This window comes from Macaca thibetana, chromosome X (genome assembly GCF_024542745.1).
Source record: "Macaca thibetana thibetana isolate TM-01 chromosome X, ASM2454274v1, whole genome shotgun sequence".
NCBI classification, from domain to species: Eukaryota; Metazoa; Chordata; class Mammalia; order Primates; family Cercopithecidae; genus Macaca; species Macaca thibetana.
In genome coordinates, this window is record NC_065598.1 from 103,667,334 (window position 1) to 103,689,301 (window position 21,968).

Here is a 21,968-nt window from a genome sequence, read left to right on the forward strand (position 1 = left end):
CATTAGCTATTTGTCCTAATGCTCTCCTTCCCCTTGACCCCCCACCCCGCGACAGGCCCTGGTGTGTGTGTTCCCCTCCCTGTGTCCATGTGTTCTCATTGTTCAGCTCCTACTTATGAATGAGAACATGCGGTGTTTGGTTTTCTGTTCCTGTGTTAGTTTGCTGAGAATGATGGCTTCCAGCTTCATCCATGTCCCTGCAAAGGACATGATCTCATTGTGGAAGACAGTGTGGCAATTCCTCAAGGTTCTAGAACCAGAAGTACCATTTGACCCAGCAATCCCAATACTGGGTGCATACCCAAAGGATTATAAATCATTCTACTATAAAGACACATGCACACATATGTTTATTACAGCACCATTTACAATAGCAAAGACTTGGAACCAACCCAAATGTCCATCAACGATAGGCTGGATAAAGAAAATGTGGTACATATACACCATGGAATACTATGCAGCCATAAATGCCTTTTTAAAAGTGGGCATGTGCCAGGCTAGTTGAGGATTCAACAAGGAGAGCAGTATGGCTAGAGCAGAGTGAGGGGGGGACGTATGCTAAGAGATGAGGTCAGAGAGGTGGTGGTGTGGATAAGATAGATAGATCATTTTAGCGTCTTCTCAGCTATTTTATTTTTTTACATTTTAGTAATATGTTTTACTTAACCCAATATATCCCAAATATTATTATTTCTATAATCAGCATAAGAATTAATGATATTTTTCCATTTTAAGTCTTTGAAATCTAATGTGCTTGCTACACTTACAGCACATTTCAAGCGTTCAAAAGTCACTTGAGGCTTGTGGCTGCCACATTGGACAGCACAACTGTAAGAGAAATACAAAGGGCACTGGAATTGACTTTAGCAAATTTAGGGGCTTATAATTGCCCCCCATCAACCACTTAGAATGTGTTAACTAAGGTACTTCACACATGGGCTATAAATTTCTAGGTAATTTTTTGTTTGTTCATTTGTATTTTTTTTTTGAGACAAGAGTCTTGCTCCCCAGTCACCCAGGCTGGAGTGCAGTGGCCTGATCTGGGCTCACTGCAACCTCCAGTTTCCGGGTTCAAGCGATTCTCCTGTCTCAGCCTCCCGAGTAGCTGAGATTACAGGTGTGCACCACCACACGCCCAGCTAAATTTTTTTTTTTTTTTTTTTGTAGAGACAGAGTTTCATCACGTTGGCCAGGCTGTTCTCAAACTCCTGACCTCAAATGATCCACCCGCCTAAGCCTCCCAAAGTGCTGGGATTACAGACGCGAGCCACCGCACCCAACCTGTAGCTATTTTAAATGCTTTGGTTTCTACCAAATTGGAAGCATCTGAGCAAAGGTGAGACGTGATTAAAAGAATCTGAGCAAAGGTGAGACATATTAAAAGGATCCTTTTGCCGGCTGTGATAAGAATAGACTGTGAGAAGGACAAAGGTGGAAGCAGGGAGACCAGTTAGGAGGCTATTGCCACGATCCAGGTAATGGGCACTGGTGGTTCAGATGAAGAGGAGGGCAGCGAAGGTGGGGGAAGTGCTCGGAGTCTAGATAGGCTTGAAACACAGAGCGCAAAGAATTTGCTGACGAATTAGATGTTTTATATGAGAAAAGGAGAAGACTCGAGGATGATAGCAAGGTTTTGTCCTGAGCAACTAGAAGAATAGAATTGCATAACTGAGATTGCAAGAGATAAAATTATGGAAGCATTAACAGAATATATAATATCATATATTATATAATAATAATATAGAATAACATTTCCGTAATCTTGGATTGGGGAAGGCTTGCCTAAGGAAGGCATGAAACTCAGAGGCTGCAAAGAAAACAATTGATAGATTAAAACATAATGAAAATTTCTTTATGGTGAAAAACATAAAATTAAAAAGGAAAGTGATAGATCAGAAGAAAATATTTATAACATAGATACCAAACCCAGGGTAAGATTCATAATATATAAATGGTACTTCTATAATATCAGAAGACAGATAACCCAGTGGAAAAATGGACTAAGGTTGTAAACAAGCAATTCACAGGGAAAGGAATACCAGTTAGGCCAGTAAACCTCTACAAAGATGCCCAACCACATTACAGAAATACAAATTAAAGCAACAATGCAATACCAATTTTCACCCATGATACTAGTAAAAATAAAAGGCTGAGGACCACAGAGGAGGTTTACAGAAAAAATAAATAAATAAAAGACTGATAATTTTCATTGCCGACAAGGCTGTGGAGAAGAAGGCACTCTCATACACTCTTAATGGAGGTATGGTTTGTAAAGAATTTCTGGCAGACAATTATGCAGTCTACCAAAAATGTAAACTACATACCCTTTGATCAAGCAATTCCATTTCTAGGGACCTAATCTACAATAATAATCACACAAGTGGGCAGATCTAGACAAAAGGATGTTCATTGCACCATTGTCAATAATATTGAAAAACTGGAAACCATCTAAGAATTTACCAATAAGAGGATGATTAAATAAATTGAGGTACATTCATATCATGAAATACCATGCAGCCTTAACATGGACAAGGTTGATCTATAGATACAGTTGGACATAGTGACAGAAAGAGAGAATAAAAATACTTTTTTGAAGGGAGAAAAGCAAATTATAGAACAAAATGTATAGTATTATCTTTATGTTTTAAAAAACCTCGTGTGTGTATGTGTGTGTGTGTGTGCTTGTGCATGTGTACATGCATAGAAAAAGGTCTGAGAAAAATGCTAAACTCCTGTTCCTTGTGAACCTGGGAAAAGGATTACATGTGTGAGTGAATGAATGGGACTTTTTTTCCTCTGTATCCTTGTTTGTCCTTTGAAAACCATTTACTATCAAAATGTATTACTTTTGTAATTTTTAAGTTAAAAAGTAGGGATAAATCAGATATCACATATTTCTGAAAGTTCCCAAGGAAGAATACTGGGGGCAGTAGCATATTTGTTACATTACAATCACACTGTGCCATTGTGTGGTGTGATAGGAACAGTTTCTAATGCGTGCTATGGTGACCTCGGCAAAGACACAGCATTTTTTTAGCCTCGGTTTTCTTATATAGAAAATGTAGGTAATACCTGACTTATTTGTTGTATTGGAAAGCTGCAAAGATAAAATGGAAAATTAGTTTAAAAATTACAAAGCTCTGTAAAACTACAAAGGATATTTAACATTTCGTGTCCTAGTTAATGACCCACTTTTTAAAGCAATAGTTAACATCAAAATTCAGGTCCAAGCAGAGAGTTTAAATTCTCTTTTAGAATTTGTTATAACAGAATTCTTCCTGTCCTGGTTAGGTCTTACATAGCAGTAGTATAGGTATTTTACTTAAATATTCCAGAGTGTTTTGTGTTTGCACGAGAGATTTTGGTGCAGATGGATTTGGGCAACATCCTTAAATCATACCCTCCACTGCACTCATCTTAGGGCCAACCAACTCGGGCATACTGAATTAATTAGCAAGCTGTTACTTAGCACCTACTTTGTGCCTAGTAATCCCCTGTGGGTAGGTGACCAGACACCCAGGTTTGTCTGGCACTGTCACTGTTTATGCTGTCTTTCCCAGGTAATTGCTAATAGTGCCCCTTTCACTTTCAAAAGTGTCCTAGTTTTAATGATCAATGGTCACTCTACTATAATCACCTATGGGGCACGGAAGGAAACACAGGAAGTCTCTGGCTTACAAACGCCAGACTTAAAATTTCGCTCCCCATTCCAGCTCCTCACCACTGGAAATGCGGGTATTAGTTCCAGGGTGGGAGGCATTGTGAAAACTGTGGGTCTTTTAGAGACTTGGTGGACTTAGAAATCGAAGCAGAACCAAGCCTGAGAAGAGGTGGTATGGATCGCCAGAGGCCCACCCTACAAGTTGTCCTCCTTTGCAAAATCTTCTCCCTCAGACTATTTCTCTTTATTGCATTGCCTAATCCTCCTGGTCAGAGATTTATTTGAGGAAAATAAGCAATTTTTTTTTTTTTTTTGAGACGGAGTCTGGCTCTGTCGCCCAGGTTGGAGTGCAGTGGCGTGATCTCGGCTCACTGCAAGCTCCGCCTCCCGGGTTCACGCCATTCTCCTGCCTCAGCCTCCGAGTAGCTGGGACTACAGGCGCCCGTCACCACGCCCGGCTAATTTTTTGTATTTTTAGTAGAGACAGGGTTTCACTGTGTTAGCCAGGATGGTCTCGATCTCCTGACCTCATGATCCATCTGCCTTGGCCTCCCAAAGTGCTGGGATTACAGGCGTGAGCCACCGCGCCCGGCCAGCATTGTATTTTTAATAGCACAAACAGGTTGGGGAATGTTCAATGAAACTAATTTTTTTTCCCCTTCCTAACATGGAGCTGCTGTCTGCTTATACAGGGGAAAGGTAGGGTTTCTGGGAGGAATAGGGATGAAAAGGAAAAAGTAATTTTGGAGCATGAGATATTCTGGGGAATGAGACTCTCCCTTAGGGCAAACTAGGGACCCAAGAGCCAGGGGGCCATGAAGGTGGGAGGCAGAAGAGAAGGCGGATGTCAGAGACACGCAATAGTTATTTGGGGGAAAATTGTTGATTTGTGCACAACTCATATCTTGGGAAATGAAAGGAATGTTCTTTCTCTGTCACCTGCTGTTCCTCTTCACCCTCCACTGCCTTATATGGCCCAGTAGCAGAATACAAACCAGTGCTAGATTACATGCTACATGCCTGACAGTGAGACATTGCTTCTGCAGGAGTTCTTGCTTCCAGTCAACGAGTTTACCACTACATCTTGGGACACACTCATTTTAAAGTTGGGAACTGCCTGTATAAGACATGGTTACTGCCCTGGAGGGATTCACAGCGACTAGATTTAAGGGAGACCAGTTAATAAATAGGAAACTACTGGAGAATAATCAATGGTCAGCTGTAGGATATTGGTTTTAAGTAAAATGCAAGTTTATGCTAGGGTGGTATGTCGGTTCATTGAAATTCTCACATAGGACAGTATGACTGATCTATGCTAAGAATATACTTGGATAGTAAGAGGAGGAAGAAGAAAATTCTAAATAGTGATGGAAATCACCTGGAGCCAATGTTTGGCATCAGACATGAGAATGGACAGGATAGGCTGCTGCAAGGATGAATCAGGCCTGATGGAAGCATAATGGCTTTCTAAGAAGCAGTGGGAGATTGGCATGGCTAAAGTAAGATGGGGTCAAACATTTCCTGTAAATTAAAGTTCATGAAACATATCACTTGAAATTTGCACTCATTTCATGTGACTGAACACTTTGAGGCAGAAAATCTTGACATACTTTTTCAGGGGCATGAGTTAATGTGGCTAAAGTTCAGATGAGGTGAGGATCAGATCTTGGAAGGACGGGAATCCATATTAAGGACTTTGGATTTGATGAAATAGTGCATTTATGGTGTTATTGGAAATACTTCATTAGGGCTGGAGCATTGGCTTGTGGCTGGCACACAAGATGAAGGTGGAAGAAGTCAGGGATACCACTTAGGAAGCTGCTATGATAGGCCAGGAGTGAGGAGCTGAGTACCTGGACCGAGATGGAAGCAGCAGGTTGGAGAAAGAACACATCTGAAAGTCTCTGTGGAGATGGAAATGATAGGACTTAGAGATCACATAGGAAGAGCCACAGAAAGTCCGTAGGTTTCTCTGGGTAACTTAATCATAATAGGAACACTACTAAAAGTTCATGTTCCCATGAAAGTTCCTTACCTGTGGAGCCTCCCATGCCCTCCTGGTGAACCTCCATTTCTAAGGAAACCCTATAGCATCTATTGAGTAATTTAATTCTGCAAAAATTCAGACGTCTCCAATGGAAGTCTTTAAGCACGTATTCACTAACTTGATTTTGCAAAATTATGTTAGTAAAAATGTGCTATAAGGTTTCCAACCCGACAGACATAAGCATGTAAATCATTCTACTGCTAGTTTTGGTGGAGGGTAGTGACAACTGTCAGTGTTTCAAAAAAGAGTAACATGTCCAGAGTTTGTTCGCGCAGAAATGAATGCTTTTTAGCTTCATCACCCCTGTGCCTTTCCCATGAACCCCATCTCCCCAGGAAACGATATAGCACCAATTTAATAACTTAATTTGTAAAAGGAGGTTAGTGAATCAATTCTGTAAGACTCGTGGAAATATTTGAAATTAATTAGCCTTGCCAACTTTTATTTGCATAGGCTGTCTTTAAACCATATCCCCCAGTCCAAGTACAACTTTTTAGCAAGACTGATTTTAAACAATGAGACTTAGAGAATCTGTGTACAAGGAGCTTGAATAATTTAAATGCGTGGGTTTATTATTAACACAGTAGCAAATATATCAAGGAAACACGCCCCATGAAAAGTGTTTCAAAGAAACACAAATCTGTTCTGAGAAAGGTCTATACGCAATAAGTAAGCCCAAAGAGGCATGTTTGCTTGGTGATGCCCAGCAGATAAGCCTGGCAAACCTCGGTGTGATCGAAGAAGCCAATTTGAGACTCAGCCTAGTCCAGGCAAGCTACTGGCACCTGCTGCTCTCAACTAACCTCCACACAATGGTGTTCGCATTTTGGAAGGTCTTTCTGATCCTAAGCTGCCTTGCAGGTAAGGAAATGATCTCCGAACCACCAAAGATAATTGGAAACAGAGTTTCCTTTTAAACAAAAATTCCACATTTTTACATAGAATTTTCCCCTCCTGTACTTCAAATGAATTGTGATTAGTATGCTGAATTACATAATTTTCAGAACTTTTGCTTAGCAAACATATGCCATGCTGATATATTAGGGGCGTAAGCCTGTAATATTATTGTTTTATGGAGCTTCTGAATGAAAATTTTCTCAGAAAAAAAAATACAGTGTATTACTTCACTTAGGTTGAAAGGTGAACAAATGAATTTACTCAGAAACCAAAGTTTGTGCTAGGGATAATTTTGTCTCTGTTTTACTTTAGTGTTTCCTTTAAGCTCAGTGATTGACTTGCCTTGCTCCAGCAGGCAGAGCCTGGGTTGAAGGGCCTGCCCTGGCTTACACGTGGGAAGAACAGAACTTTACTGAGTGCTTTACTGTCTAATATTTCTTAGGGAGTTGTGGTTTTCCAATCCTAAGACTATATTTTGCAAAATATGTGAGTGATTTATGGTGCACAATATGGGTGATTTTAGGGATCTGAACAGAAGAAAATCAATTTTGAAATCAAGATACTGATGTTAGTTAGATCCAGGAGAGATCATTAATTCTGAAAATCCCTTGGCTAGTTTTTTCAAATTATCAGATACATTTTGCATCTGTTCTTATAAGTTAGGTCCATAGTAAATACAATAATATTGTTTATCCAAAAACAGGATTTTTAAGCCATTAGTGATATTAGGCAGTTGTTAGAATGAGGTTTACTAGGCATATTTAATGACATAAGAAAATGCCCAGGATAAAATATTAAGTGAAAACGCAGGATACACACATATGCCTAAAATAAATTACTAGAAGGTTGTATACTGAAGTGCCATGGTGGTTGCCTCTGGGTGATGGAATTATAGATAATTTTAATTTTGTTTCCCAGCTTTTCATACTTCCTAGGTTTTCTACGAAGAACATTATGCTACTTTTATAATTAGAAAAAAAGTGTTACTTTTCAAAATGGTCTCATGTTTAGAAATAGTTCCTTAAATGTTCATTACTAAATGATTAAGCATAGATGTTTTATGGACTTAAATATCACCAGAAGGCAACACTCTATTTGTTCAGTGACCTAACTAGGCCCTAGAGCTGGAAACACATGTTCCTATTTTCCCTTCTCCCTAGGCATATTAATTTAAATTTAACTTTAGATATGAAAGTTTTTGTCTCTTCTTAAAGGGTTTCCAGTCATTAGCCAGTTGGGTCGACCCCTGGGCCTTCTGCATCAGCCCTCTGAGATCATACCTGTTTCCCTATGTGAGGCCTTGCCCTGGCCCCTACTAGACACATGGTTTGGAACGGTTGTAAGAACAGTTTTTTTTTTTAACCGTACCTAACATACATGTAATTTTTACTGATTATAAATGTAATGCATGGTCATTGCAGAAAGGTTGCAAAATATGGAAATTTAAAATAAAATAAAAATCGTCTGCAATTTTACTACTCAGATTTGGGTGAAATATCATTCTTTTATTTGCAGGTGTATATATTACATTTTAAAAATTGGGTTTATTCCTTGTATACTTTTTTATTGTTTAAAACATTGTTTAGCATGACGTCAGGAATTTTATTTGATTGTGACTTTTAGAACAAGGCCCAATCAGAGTGACCAATAAATACTTAAGAGTGTTCTGCCTAAGTTACTATATAACTGATTTTGTTGACATATAGTGTACACTATATATCTATACATATATTATCTAGTTGGCCCAAAGCGAAATATGGCAGTGTCAGTACAGCAAATTGTGGTATGCTCTATTGTCGTTTGCTGTGCTTTCATATGTATTGAAGTCAGAGAAAGGATCACTTTAGTAATCTATTTCTGTCATTAGCAGTGTTCATCAGTTGTTCTGGACAACTGATAATGTTTCCATCAATGTGCAATTTGATGCTCTTCCTGGACTTGTTTTGGAGAGAATGTCACTTTTTGGTGTTAAGCATGGTGCCTAACACATAGTGGATACATAGTAAATGTTTGTTGAAAGAATGAATTACTTTCCCAAATTCCAAACATCCAGACACGATTTTCACATACATATTTAAAATCGATTTTGGTATGACTAAACAGGTCAGATTTTGCTTAAATCAAAATATTTTCAATGACTTCTTGGGAATTCTTAGGTTAAATTCTAATTCAGGAAAATGAGTTTTAATCAAACTTTTCTTCTCCAAAAAATTTATGCATATCATTTTAGACACTTGAAATATGTATTAGTCACCTCTTAGAAAGATATGTTAATGTGGGTTTCATTTTCTGGAGGTATATGCTATGCATTTTAAAGGAGTAATGTATTTGAACTTTGAGTTTGCAGTCAAATCCAAAAAAGTGGGTGATCATTTGATTATATTATTTCCTAACTCAAAATGAAGCAATTATGCATGAAGTTGCTGGAAATTAAATCACTTCAAATGCATCAGATTAAATATGGCTATTTGGGGGATATTTTGCTGTGGTATATTAGGAGAATAATAATCCTTCTGTAAACAAAATGCTTGCCACATTGTAGGCATTAAATAAATGAATGAACAATCACTACCAAAATGCAAGACATTCTCTCTCTCTCTATATCTCTCTCTATATATTATTATATATTATATATTATATCTTATATATAATTATATATCTTATATAATAATTATATATAATATATAATATGATATATTATAAATGTATATAATGTATATATGATATATTATAAATGTATTGTTTTTGTTTTATTATATATAATATATAATAGATATAACATGACATATAATATATATTATATGATATATATTTTATATAACATAACATATATAATATATATTATATATGACATATAACATATATAATATATAATATATAACATATACTATATATACCATATATTATATATGATATTATATCTACTATACAATAAAAACAAAAACAATAATAAAATACTATATATAATTATATATTATATATAAATATAAATTATATATTATATAAATTATATATTATATAAATATAAATTATATTATTATATATATAATATAATTATATATAATATATAATATAATATAATTTTATATATAATATATAATATATATAATTATATACTATGTATGTTTTATATATATATATATTCTTTTGAGACGAAGTTAAGCTCTTGTTGCCCAGGCTGGAGTGCAATGGTGTGATCTCGGCGCACTACAACCTCCACCTTCTGGGTTCAAGCGATTCTCCTGCCTCAGCCTCTTGAGTAGCTGGAATTACAGGCTTGCACCACCATCTCCGGCTAATTTTGTATTTTTAATAGAGACAGGGTTTCTCCACGTTGGTCAGGATGGTCTCAAACTCCCGACCTCAGGTGATCCACCGCCTTGGCCTCCCAAAGTGTTGGGATTACAGGCATGAGCCACCAGGCCCAGCCTAAAAATATTTTTTAAATGTTGATTAAGTGTGTACATCTTGGATTATTTTTCTTCAGTAATAAGCACTGGCTTTTAAAAGAGATTACACATATTTCAACCACATATACATTTTTGTTTTATTTTTAAATTTGGTCATGTCAGAGAGGGACATTGCGTTTGTGGGTTTTGTTGAAATCAGATACTAATCTTTACTTTGCTGTTTATTCATAGTCCTGTTGATATAGTGATTTTTCTGACTTATTCAATTTTTAAATAATTTCTCAACTTAGACTGACTTAATCCAAAAGAAGGGAAATTCTTTCCCTGACACTCAGAGAATCACCTCCACTTTAGGACTAAATTTGCACTGTCCATTGTCTACATGTGGCTATCGAAATTTAAATCACTTCAGATTAATGAAAATTATAAAGTCAGTTCCTCAGTTTCACTAGTCACATTTCAGGTGTTCAATAATTCTGTTTGGGCTACTGAATTGGATGGTGCAGAGATCAAACATTTCCATCATCACAGGAAGTTCTGTTGGACAGTGCTGTAAGGGTGAGCTCAGAGGTTTTAGGTAATGTGCACTAACTGAATGATGTGACATTTTAAAAAGGTTCATCTGGAAATATATAACTTTTAGCTCTGAAGCATATCATCACTATATCATGGTTGGACAATGTCTGAAAACCATCTTTTCTTCAGAATTTAATTGGTTATGTGCTAAGAATTGGGAATCTGGGCGATAAAACGGTCTGGAGGTTTTGCTTTGCCAATTGTTACTTATTTACATGACAATGTGTAATACCTCAAAAAATATTATCTCACTTTAAAATTTGAAATTACCATCCTAATTCTAAGGTGATATTATTAAACTTTTGCAGATTTCTAATTAGATACACATTTATATATCTTCTATATTTAAAATGTTGGAAATGTTCGAGTCAGATTTATATTTCCCAAATCCTTGATTTTCATTCACCTCTATTCTCATCTGTGCTGTAAATGGCTTCCTGCTGCACTGAGGGATGGCAGAGATTATGTCTGTCGTGTTCATTATTGTTTCCCCAGTGTTTAGCACTGTTTGTGGCACAAAATGGGTGCTCAACTGATATTTGTTGCTAGGCTCCACAACCTCTTCCATGGCTTGACTTGTGTGAGTACTGTGTGTACTCTACCATAAAGTACTTTTTCCAAGAGTGGTCTTCAAAGGCGGTTTGTGGGGGTTTGTTTATTGTTTTGCCTTATCTGTTCATAAACTCTCACCCTTAGCCAATCTCGTAACAGATACTGGGTCCCAAACTAGAGAACAGAATTTATGGCCAAATAATATCTCTAAAATCTCTGTTTTTAGGGAATAAGTCTGGGAACTTTAAGGGCTACCAAATCCCCAGTTTTATCATTTTTATTTTGGACACTTTAAAGACATTTGGAAGTCATCATTTAAGCACAGCCAGAGATGTAGCTAACTTCCAGGATAAATGAAATGGATTCTTTGAGAGTGGGATGGAACCATCTTTCTCCAATGAAGTTTTTGTTGGAAAGATTAGCTGCTTTCTGAAAGCCAATTTCTTTTTTGGAGGAGGCATTATGGAAACCAGGAAAGCATGGGGAGGAGAATATTGGGAAGTGGGAAACTATGGAGTTAAAAAGTGCTGCATTCGTGTCTGCATTCAGGCACTTTACTTAATTTATCAGTGCATTGGTTGCCATGTAAACAGCCAGCTTCTGGCAGGAAAGCAGCTGGATCAGGTGGCCTGGCTGTGACAGAGAACACAGATATTGAATCCATGAAACCAAGAGTAATCAGTACAATGATTTTTTTTCTTTTACTTTTTAAAAGTGTTTATCAGTCCTTTAAGTTCTTTTTGTCTGACTGCTGTCTTTAAGTAAGAAAAATATGAAATAAATAAGTCTTTGGGTACGCAAAATTGGGAAGATGGACAGGAATTAGTCCCTCTATGAAATTTCCTCTGAATCTCTCATAATTTCTGTATCCTCATCCCTTCACCCTCAATCCTCCACCACCCTCTGTGACCCTGCAGGCAGCTGGGGCAGCATAGAGATCGTCTCTTGAACTTGACTTTCTCTTCCAGTGCTTGCCTGCCAATCCTATGTCCCATCCTGGAGAACTTTTATAGTCTTCGACATTGCAGTGGATAGTAACCAGTTAATAAGATGAGCCAGTGACTGTATAGTGCTCCCCAAAGTGCCATCACCTAAAATAGCCCTTTGGAAAGTGCTCATATAGAACCGAGAATTTTAGTGTAGTGGCAGGCTGGATGTGGGTAGGGAGCCCTTCGGTGGTCCTCCAAATCCTATGGGAAGCTTAATTACTTCACCTTTCTGTAAGGCCAACGGTTCTCAGAATTTGTGGTCTCAGGACAATTTTACACTCTTAAAAACTGAGGGAGATTTCTGGTCTGGACATGTGGTACAGACCTGTTTTTCATTGTTCCTCCCTGCTAAGCACAAGTATAAACCCTGGAAATAATGCAAGAGACAACCAGGGGAGAACTCTGAAAGGTTGTAAGAAGAAGGCAAACTGGTTTGAGACCCAGGGAAAAACAAAAAGCAAGGGTATCCTGTTTCCCACCCAACAGAAGAAAAAAAACCTAGTCCTGGCCATTCCTGATACCCAACTGAACAACAGAGGGCAGCCCAGGTAAGCTTACTCCTCCCTTAGAGTCCCTCTGACAACATCAGGTGGGCCCAACACCACAGGTAAGGGGGGATCTTCAAAAACCCCACCAACAATAGTGGACGAAAGAAGTATTCGCCTTCTCCCTGGGCCTGAGATGCCCCACTTTCACCCAGAGATATCGAGGTGAGAAGGTAGAACAGACACGAGGCATAAAGTGATGGCAAGCGGCGCAGTCTGGGAAGGCTCTGTCTCAGTGAGTGTATGACTGTTCTCCCCTACCCATAGAGACACCAACAGTGCAGGGCACCAGTAGAAGTGTCCCACCATACCTACCCTCACTGAGAGACACCTGGAAGCCTGACCTAGGGAATCCTTTCTGCTCCTTCAGGCGATATGATCTGGGACAAATGTCAGCATCAGTGATACCCGATAAACAAGAGCAAAACAATACTGAAAATTAAACTGCTGTTAGAACAGCAGACCACAAAAGTAAGCCAACACCTGCATGTGAAGCATAAATAATGTGACTGACTGCAAAAATAAAAAATGTAAATAGGAGTTTCCTAACATAATAGGCAAAATGTTCAATCAGAAATCATCTGTCATACCAAGAATCAAGTAAATCACAACTCAACTGAGAAAAGGCAACTACTGCCAACATTAAGATGAATCGGATGTTGGAATTATCTGACAAGGATTTTAAAGTAGCCATTATAAAAATGCTTCAACAATCAATTAACATTATCTTATAATAATAAAAAAAAAAAAAAAAAAAAAAAAAAAGGAAACTTGCAGAAAAGAAAAAGAAGTTATAAAAATATAAGAAAGAAGGAAATCCTGTCATTTGCTACAGCATGAATGAACCTGGGGGACATTATGCTAAGTGAAGCAAGGCAGACACAGAAAGACAAACACCACATAATCTCACTTATATGAGAGATCTAAAAGAGTTGAACTGAGAATTAGAGTAGAATGGTTACCAGGGACTGTGGCTTGGAGGGAGTGGGAAATGGGGAGAAGTTGACCAAAGGGTACTAAGTTCCAGCTAGACAAGAGGAATAAGTTCTTAAGACCTATTGTGCAGCAAGATCACCATAGTTGATAATAATGTATTGTGCATTTCAAAACTGCTAAAAGCATAAGATTTTAGTCTACACATTGGGTACAGTGTACACTGTTTGGGTAATGGGGGCACCGAAATCTCGGAAATCACCGCTAATAAACTTATCCACGTAACCAAACACCACCTGTTCCCCAAAAACCTATTCAAAAAAAGAATAGATTTTAAATGTTCTTGCTATGAAAAAAATAAAAATAAAAATAAAAAGATAAGTAGGCCAGATATGGTGGCTCATGCCTGTAATCCTGCCACTTTGGGAGGCCGAGGCAGGCGGATCACTTGAGCTCAAGAGTTCGAGAACAGCCTGGGCCACATGGTGAAACTCCATTTCTACCAAAAATATACGCGCGCACACACACACACACACACACACACACAAATTAGCCAGGCCTGGTGGAACGCGCCTGTGGTCCTAGCTACTCGGGATGCTGAGGTGGGAGAATTGCTTAAGCCTGGGAGGCAGAGGTTGCAGTGAGCCGAGATCACACTACTGCACTCCAACCTGGGTGACAGGGTGAGACCCTGTCTGAAAACAAAACAAAAGAAAAAACAAAAAAAAGATGAATATGTGAGGTGATGAATATGTTAGTTTGATGTAATCATTGCACAGTGTATACATATTTTAAAATATCACATTGTACCCCATAAATACGTGCAATAATTATTTATTAATTAAAAATAAAAATTAAGTTAAAAACAAGAATTTAAAAAAATACATACTCTGTGATTGTCTACTATTTTTCTAAAGACCCTTATAATCTACAGGTTCATTCTCAATTTTCTTTTTTCCCCCCCTTGGACTTATTTTTGAATAAAACTGGCTTGTTTGTCCCCTCCCCCCAAAAAAATATAAATTATAGAACGGTAAAATAAAATAACAAAAATGAAAAACTTGCTGATGGACTCAATAGAAGAGCAGAGATGACAGAAAATAGAATCCATATCTGGTGAAACTACCCTTCAGGAATTAAGGGGAAATAATTAAATTCTCAGTTGAAGGAAAACAAAAAGATTTGTTGCTAGCAGATATACTGTTAAAAAATAGCTAAAGGGATTTCTTCAAGCAGAAAGTAAATGATAAAGAGCAATCAGGAAGGATGAAAGGACAACAGAAAGAGCAGAAATGTAAGTACATAAAGTAGACTATCTTTTAACTCATGAGTTCTATAAATCATATTTGATAATTGAAACTATAACACCATTTTACACTCTAGACAATGATATTTAAAAGTGGGGAAGGTAAAGGAACCTCAATGGAAGTGAGGTTTATACACTTCAATCAAAGTGGTAAAATATTGATATAAGTAGACTGTTATGACTCACATATGAATGTTAAATACCCAGAGAAACCACTAGGAAAATTCTACAAAGATACATATTTTAAAACACTACAAATAAGTCAAGATGGAATCATAAAAAATGCTCAAGTAACTGTCAGAAAAGCAAGAAAAGGGAAACAGAAGAATAATAACTGAAGGAACCAAACAAATAATAAAATAGCAAACAAGAATTAATATATCAATAATTACATTAAACAATTATATTTAATGTTAATACAATTACAGTTGTCCCCTTTTATCTGTGGTTTTACTTTCTGAGGTTTCAGTTACCCATGGTACAGTACAATAAGATATTTTGTGAGAAAGAGTGTGACTGTGTGAACACAATCACATAATTTTTACTCCAGTACATTGGTATAATTGTTCTATTTATTAGTAGTTATCATTGTTAATCTCTTACTGTGCCTAATTTATAAATTAAACTTTATCATAGGTTTGTGTGTATAGGAAAAAAAAACATAGTATACACAGGGTTCAGTGCTATCCATGGTTTCAGGCATCCACTGGGGATCTTGGAATGTATCTCCCTGGAATAAGTGGGAACTATTCTATATGCTACTCACAAGAAACTAACATTAAATTTGATGACATAGGAAGATTGCAAGTAAAAATATAGAAAAAGGCATACCACATAAGTATTAATTTTTCAAAAATCTGGAGAAGCTTCATTAATATCTGATAAAGTAGTCTTCAGAGCAAAGAAAGTTAAAAGAGAAAAAGAGAGACATTACCTAATGATAAAAGGATCAACCCAGCAGGAGGATATAATGATCTTTAATGGGTACACACCAAACAACTAAGTCTCAAAATTCATGAACAAAAACTGATCAAGCTAAAAGAAGAAAGAGACAAATTCACAATTATAGTTGGGAACTTCAATACTCCCTCTCAGAAACTGATAAATCTACTAGACAGAACATCAGTAAGTATAGGGAAGATCTGAAAAAGACAACTAATTGATCTAATTGAATATTTTTATCTAATATTGAATATTTATTGAATATTTTTATGATTTTATATTGGTTTATCCACAGTGGTTTTAAATTATATCTATTTGTATAGAACACTCCACCCAACAACAGCAGAACACACTTTTTTTTGGCACCTATAGAAAATTCACCAAGATAGATCGTGTGCTTGGCCATAAAACAAACCTAAACAAATTTAAAATAATTGAAATCATGCAGAGTATATTCTCTGACCACAATTCAATGAAACTAGAAATCAGTAGCAGAAAAGTAAACACATGGAAATTAAACAACACTCTTCTAAGTAATCCATGGATCAGAGGAAATCTCAAAAGGAATTTTTTAAAAATACATAGAACTGAATGCAAATGAAAACACAACATATTGAAATATGTACCACGTAGCTAAAGCAATTCTGAGAGAGAAATTTAGAACACTAAATGTTTACACTGGAAATAAAGAAAGGTCTTAAGTCAGTAATCTAAATTTCTACATCAAGGATCTAGAAAAGAAGACCAAAATAGGGCCAGGCGTGATGGCTCACGCCTGTAATCCCAGCACTTTGAGAGGCCGAGCGGGCGAGGCGGGCGGATCACGAGGTCAGGAGATGGAGACCATCCTGGCTGACATGGTGAAACCCTGTCTCTACTAAAAATACAAAAAATTAGCCGGGCGTGGCGGCGGCGCCTGTAGTCCCAGCTACTTCGGAGGCTGAGGCAGGAGAATGGTGTGAACCTGGGAGGCGGAACTTGCAGTGAGCCAAGATTCTGCCACTGCACTCCAGCCTGGGCGACAGAGCAATACTCCGTCTCAAAAATAAATAAATAAATAAATAAATAAATAAATAAACAAACAAACAAACCCAAAGCAAGCAGAAGGAAGGGAATAATAAAGAGCTGAAATCAATGAACTTGAAATAGAAAAACTATAGGGAAAAATAAATTACACAAAAATTTGCTTTTTTTGAAAAAAAATCAATAAAACTGACAAACTTCTAGCAAGACCAATAAAAAGAGTTAAGATCCAAATCACTAATATCAGAAATGAAATATGGAATAACACTATAGATCCTGCAGTCATTAAAAATATAATGAGAGAATATTATGAACAACTATACATTCATTTATTTGACAACTTAGAAAAAATTGGCCAATTTCTCCAAAACAGCAAACTACTAGAACTCACCCAATATGAAATAGATAATCTGAATAGCTCTATAACCATTAAAGAAATTGAATTCATAATTTTGAAAGCTCCTACAAAAGAAATCTCCAGGCCTAGATAGCTTCAGCAAACAATTCTAGCAAACACTTAAAGAATAATTAAGATCAGTTTTACACATTCTCTTCCAAAACATAGAAGAGGAGGAAACACTTCCAGCTCATTTTATGAGGCCAGTATTATCCTGATACCAAAACCAGACAAAAATAGTACAAAAATAGAAAACTACAGGCTGATATCTCTCTCATGAACCTTGACACAAAAATCCTTAGCAAAACACTAGCAAATTGAATCCAACAATGTATGAAAAGAATTATACACCATGACCAAATGGGATTTATTTCAGGTTTGTAAGGCTGGCTCAACATTCAAAAAGCATTCAGTGTAATCCACCATATCAACAGGCTAAAGAAAAAAAAATATGATCATATCAACTGATGCAGATAAAGCATTTGACAAAATCCAATACCCATTCATCATTAAAACTCAGCAAGTTAGGAATAGAGGGTGTATTTGTTTCCCGGAGCTGCTGTAACAAATTGCCACAAACGGGGTGGCTTAAGGCAAGAGAAATGAATTCTCTCACAGTTCTGGAGGCCAAATGTTTTAAATCAAACTGTTGGTTTCTTCTGAGGTCTCTGAAGGAGAATCTGTGCCATAAGTCTTGCCTAGATGGCTGCTGGCAATTCTCGGTATTCTTTGGCTTGTAGATGCATCATTCCAATCTCTGCTTCTGTCTTCACTGAGCCTTTCCCTTTGTGTGTCTCTGTGTTAAGACTCCCTCTCCATTTTCTTATAAGGACAACAGTCGTTGAATTTAGGGTCCGCTCTAAATCAATGATGATCTCATCTCAAGATTCTTAATTACATCTGCAAAAACCCTATTGCTAAATAAGGTCACATTCACAGATACTGGAGGTTAGAAATTGAACTTACCTGTTTGGGGGACACAATTTAACCCCCTACAGAGGAGAATTGCCTCAACTTGATAAAAACACCTACAAGTAACCTGCAGTCAACATTATACTTAATGGTGAAAGACTGAACGCTTTTGCCCTATGATTGGAAACAATGCAAGAATGTCCACTCTCATCTCTCTTATTCGACATAGTACTGGAAGTTGTAGCCACTGCAGTTAGGCAACAAAAATAAATAAAAGGCCTACAAATTGGAAATGAAGAAATAAAACTCTCTATCCCCAAAAGACTTGCATCTAGTTTATATAGAGAATTCTCAAAACTCAATAATTAAAAAACTAAACAATCCAATTAGAAAATGATCAAAGGATATAAACAAATATTTTGCTGAAGATGTACAAATGGCAAATAATCCCATTAAAAGATAATTAGCATCATTATCTATTTGAGAAATGCAAATTAAAACCACAATGATTATATTACTTCATACCTGCCAGAATAGCTAAAGTAGAAAACTGTGACAACACCAAATGCTGGTAAGAATGCAGGACAACTGAATCCTTTTTTTTTTTTTTTTTTGGAGGGGGGTATGTATAAAGGTACAGTCATTATGGAAAACAGCCTGGCTGGTTTTTTTTAATAAAATTAAATGTGCAACTGACATATGATCTAGCAATTGCACTCTTGGGCATTTGTGCCAGGGAAAGAAAAATTTATGTTCATGTGAAATCTGTACCTGAGTGTTCACTGGAATTTTATCCAATACCCAAAAACTGGAAACAGCCCAGATGTCCTTAAATGGATGAATGGTTAAACAAACTGTATTACATATATGCCATCAGGTACTACAAATCAATAAAAAACACAAACTAGTGATACACACAACAACTTGGGTGAAATTTTAGATAATTATGCTGAGTAAAAACAGTCATCAATTCCAAAATGTTACCATGATTCCTTGTATATAACATTTATGAAATGACAGAATTTTAGAAATGAAAGATTAGTGGTTGTTCATGGTTAGGACAGGAATGAGGTGCAGGATGGAGGTGAGTGTGATTATAAAAATGTCAACATGAGAGGTCTTTGTGGTGATGGAACTGTTCAGTATCTTGACTGTGGTGGTGAATACACAAATCTACACATGGTAAAATATAGAATTAAATGTGCATGTGCACACACACAGCAGTACATATAAAACTGGAGAAATATGAATAAGGTTGATAGGTTTTATCAATGTCAGTATCCTGGTTGTGATAGTATACCATCATCTTACAAAATGTTACCATTGCTGGGAACTGGGTAAAGTAAACATAAGATCTGTCTTATTTCCTAGAACTGCACGTGAATCTACAAATATATAAATAAAAATTTCAATTAAAAATTATTGAGGACCCAAAAAAGAAACTGACATGTTTTGCCTGAGATTTACCCGATTTTAAAACTATAAGTCCCACATTCAAGGAATTCCCTTGGTACTGGGAAAACTGGGTCAGTTGTTCTCTATACTCCCAGACAGTTTTGGGTCCCTGGACAAGACTTTAAGAACCTGTGTAAGGCTGCCCTTAATACAGAAGAAATTCTCAGTTCGGTGTTATTACCTCACCATCATCTAGAATTTGAGTATCTTCATATGATAATTTGTTAGAAACTCCCCTCCCCCTACCCCAGTGAGACCCAAGAAAGCTCAGCTTTCTTGTATGATTTATTCTGCCTTCTCCCCCTCACCTTGGATTCTTCAAATAAGATGTCTTTGTAAGTGTTCTGTGATGAAACAGTGTTATCAGAACGTGAGTATGTACTATTTTTTTATGATTATCTTTTCAGGTCAGGTTAGTGTGGTGCAAGTGACCATCCCAGACAGTTTCGTGAACGTGACTGTTGGATCTAATGTCACTCTCGTCTGCATCTATACCACCACTGTGGCCTCCCGAGACCAGCTTTCCATCCAGTGGTCTTTCTTCCATAAGAAGGAGATGGAGCCAGTTTCTGTAAGGACACATTTTCCTAAACTCTTCCCCTTTTGTAGTTCTGACTGAAAACTGTTGGGGTAGAAAAAACGTGAAATGTGAAAGAATGGCATGCCAGTGACAGTAGTGGCAGGAATCTCAGATACAAAAGTTTGAAGATAGCTGTATAGAGAAGATCATCATCTAAGTGACTTAACTCTTGTCCTCTTTTCATATTTAGTTATAACCCATTATCTCAGGTCTGTGTGGGCCCACATCAAGTGGATCATGTATTTTAAAGACAGAAATGGTTCTTCTCATAGGTGAAATGAACAGTAATTCTGAAAGGGCTCCCCCTCCGCCTTTATCTCCCTATTATTTCCAGAAGAAATTAGTTCAAATCCAAGTCCTGATTGATCTACAGATCTCTGCCAAATTTAATATCTAGCATCTGACTGTCAAGTGAACTAGCTCACTGTGCTAGACTGAGGCCTGACAGAACGAGACTCCCCAGATGGGTGAAGAAGGGCCATAGTAGTGATGAACCCTGTGTAGTTCATCAAGAACAGCGTAAGGATAGAGGACAGGGGATGGAGTGGGTAGGCATAGGGTCTGGGGGAAGAGGTTGCCAGAAAAGGGTGGGTTGAAAGTCAGGGGAAGAGAATAATTTCACATGCAAGCTGCCTATTCCCAGGTTTCCTTCATCAGGCCTTGAGGGAAATTCCTTCTTTAGCCCAAGGATTCAAATTGTATACTCAAAGGTGTGTGTGTGTGTGTGCGCGCGTGCGCACGCGCGCATGCGTGCACACATGCGTGTGTGTGCCTGTGTGCTCACGCACATGTTTATGTGAGCACATATGCCATGCATGCCTACACATATCTCTTGATGGAAAAGGTCTGTAGCTTTCTTCAGGTTCTCAAAAGGTTGCATGACCCAAAGCAGAATTTAGAGAAGAGACAAGTCAGTGTGGTTTGGAGTAGTTGGATGCAGCTGAATTGGGCCTTGAAGGAAAGGAAAGGTTTTGATTAGTAGAAAGATAGAGGGAAAGCAAGTTGAGGAGGCTGGGGGAGGCCTAGGGACAGGGGTGGAGAAGAAGGAAGGCATTAGTTTAGAGGAGCCACATGTTGGCCAGTGTCACTTCAGCCATCACTAGTCCTTCGGAGGTGCTGAGTCCTCTGTTTACAAATCCTGAGCATTTGTTTAGCAGGAAACGCTGTACAGGGGGAGATTCCATCAATGCCACTCTCTAGTCCAAGTTAAACAATTTTGCTCAATACTGGTTACCTTGGACAAGTATCTGAATCACTCTGTACCTCTCTTTAAAATATGGTAGATCAGCAATACCCATGGGAAATCAACTGGCATAATGCATGTGAAAAATATAAAGCCCTATAAGTTTTATCCGTTGTAAACACTATTATGATTATCATCATCCACAGCAGCACCACCACCACCAGTGCTTCTACCAGTTTGCATCACCCAAAATGTCCAGACCCAAGGCCTTGTATGTAGGAGTCAACTAAGAAATTATTGCCTTCTTTTGCAGGATGCTCTGTTAGATTGTAGATGACAATAATCACATGACCTTTCTTCCTTTTTAAAGTTCGATTTCCGGAATAGTCTTTTCAACACATTCTTTATCTGTAGGCTTGAAATCTTTCTCATTTTGCCAGGTGGGGCTGGATTTAGAGAGACCTCGCCAATGTATTTTTAAATATTTTCTGCTTGATACTCAAATCAAGATGTTCTAAACTGCCTGAAGGCTGGGCAAGGCCAGTCTCAGTTCAAAAACT

General features: G+C 37.4%; 1 protein-coding gene across 2 annotated transcripts in view; it reads left to right on the forward strand.

The window, feature by feature from the left end:
• Positions 1-6,304: 6,304 nt before the first annotated feature.
• Positions 6,305-21,968, forward strand: part of VSIG1 (V-set and immunoglobulin domain containing 1) — a 34,856-nt gene continuing 19,192 nt past the window's right edge. Inside the window, exons 1-2 of one of the 2 annotated variants that reach the window (XM_050777403.1) lie at positions 6,305-6,569; positions 20,053-20,216. In XM_050777403.1, the coding sequence (XP_050633360.1) occupies positions 6,521-6,569; positions 20,053-20,216 (213 nt within the window). In that variant the 5' untranslated portion in view covers positions 6,305-6,520. The remainder of the gene's footprint in view (positions 6,570-20,052; positions 20,217-21,968) is intronic. The other variant, XM_050777402.1, reaches the window with a different exon arrangement.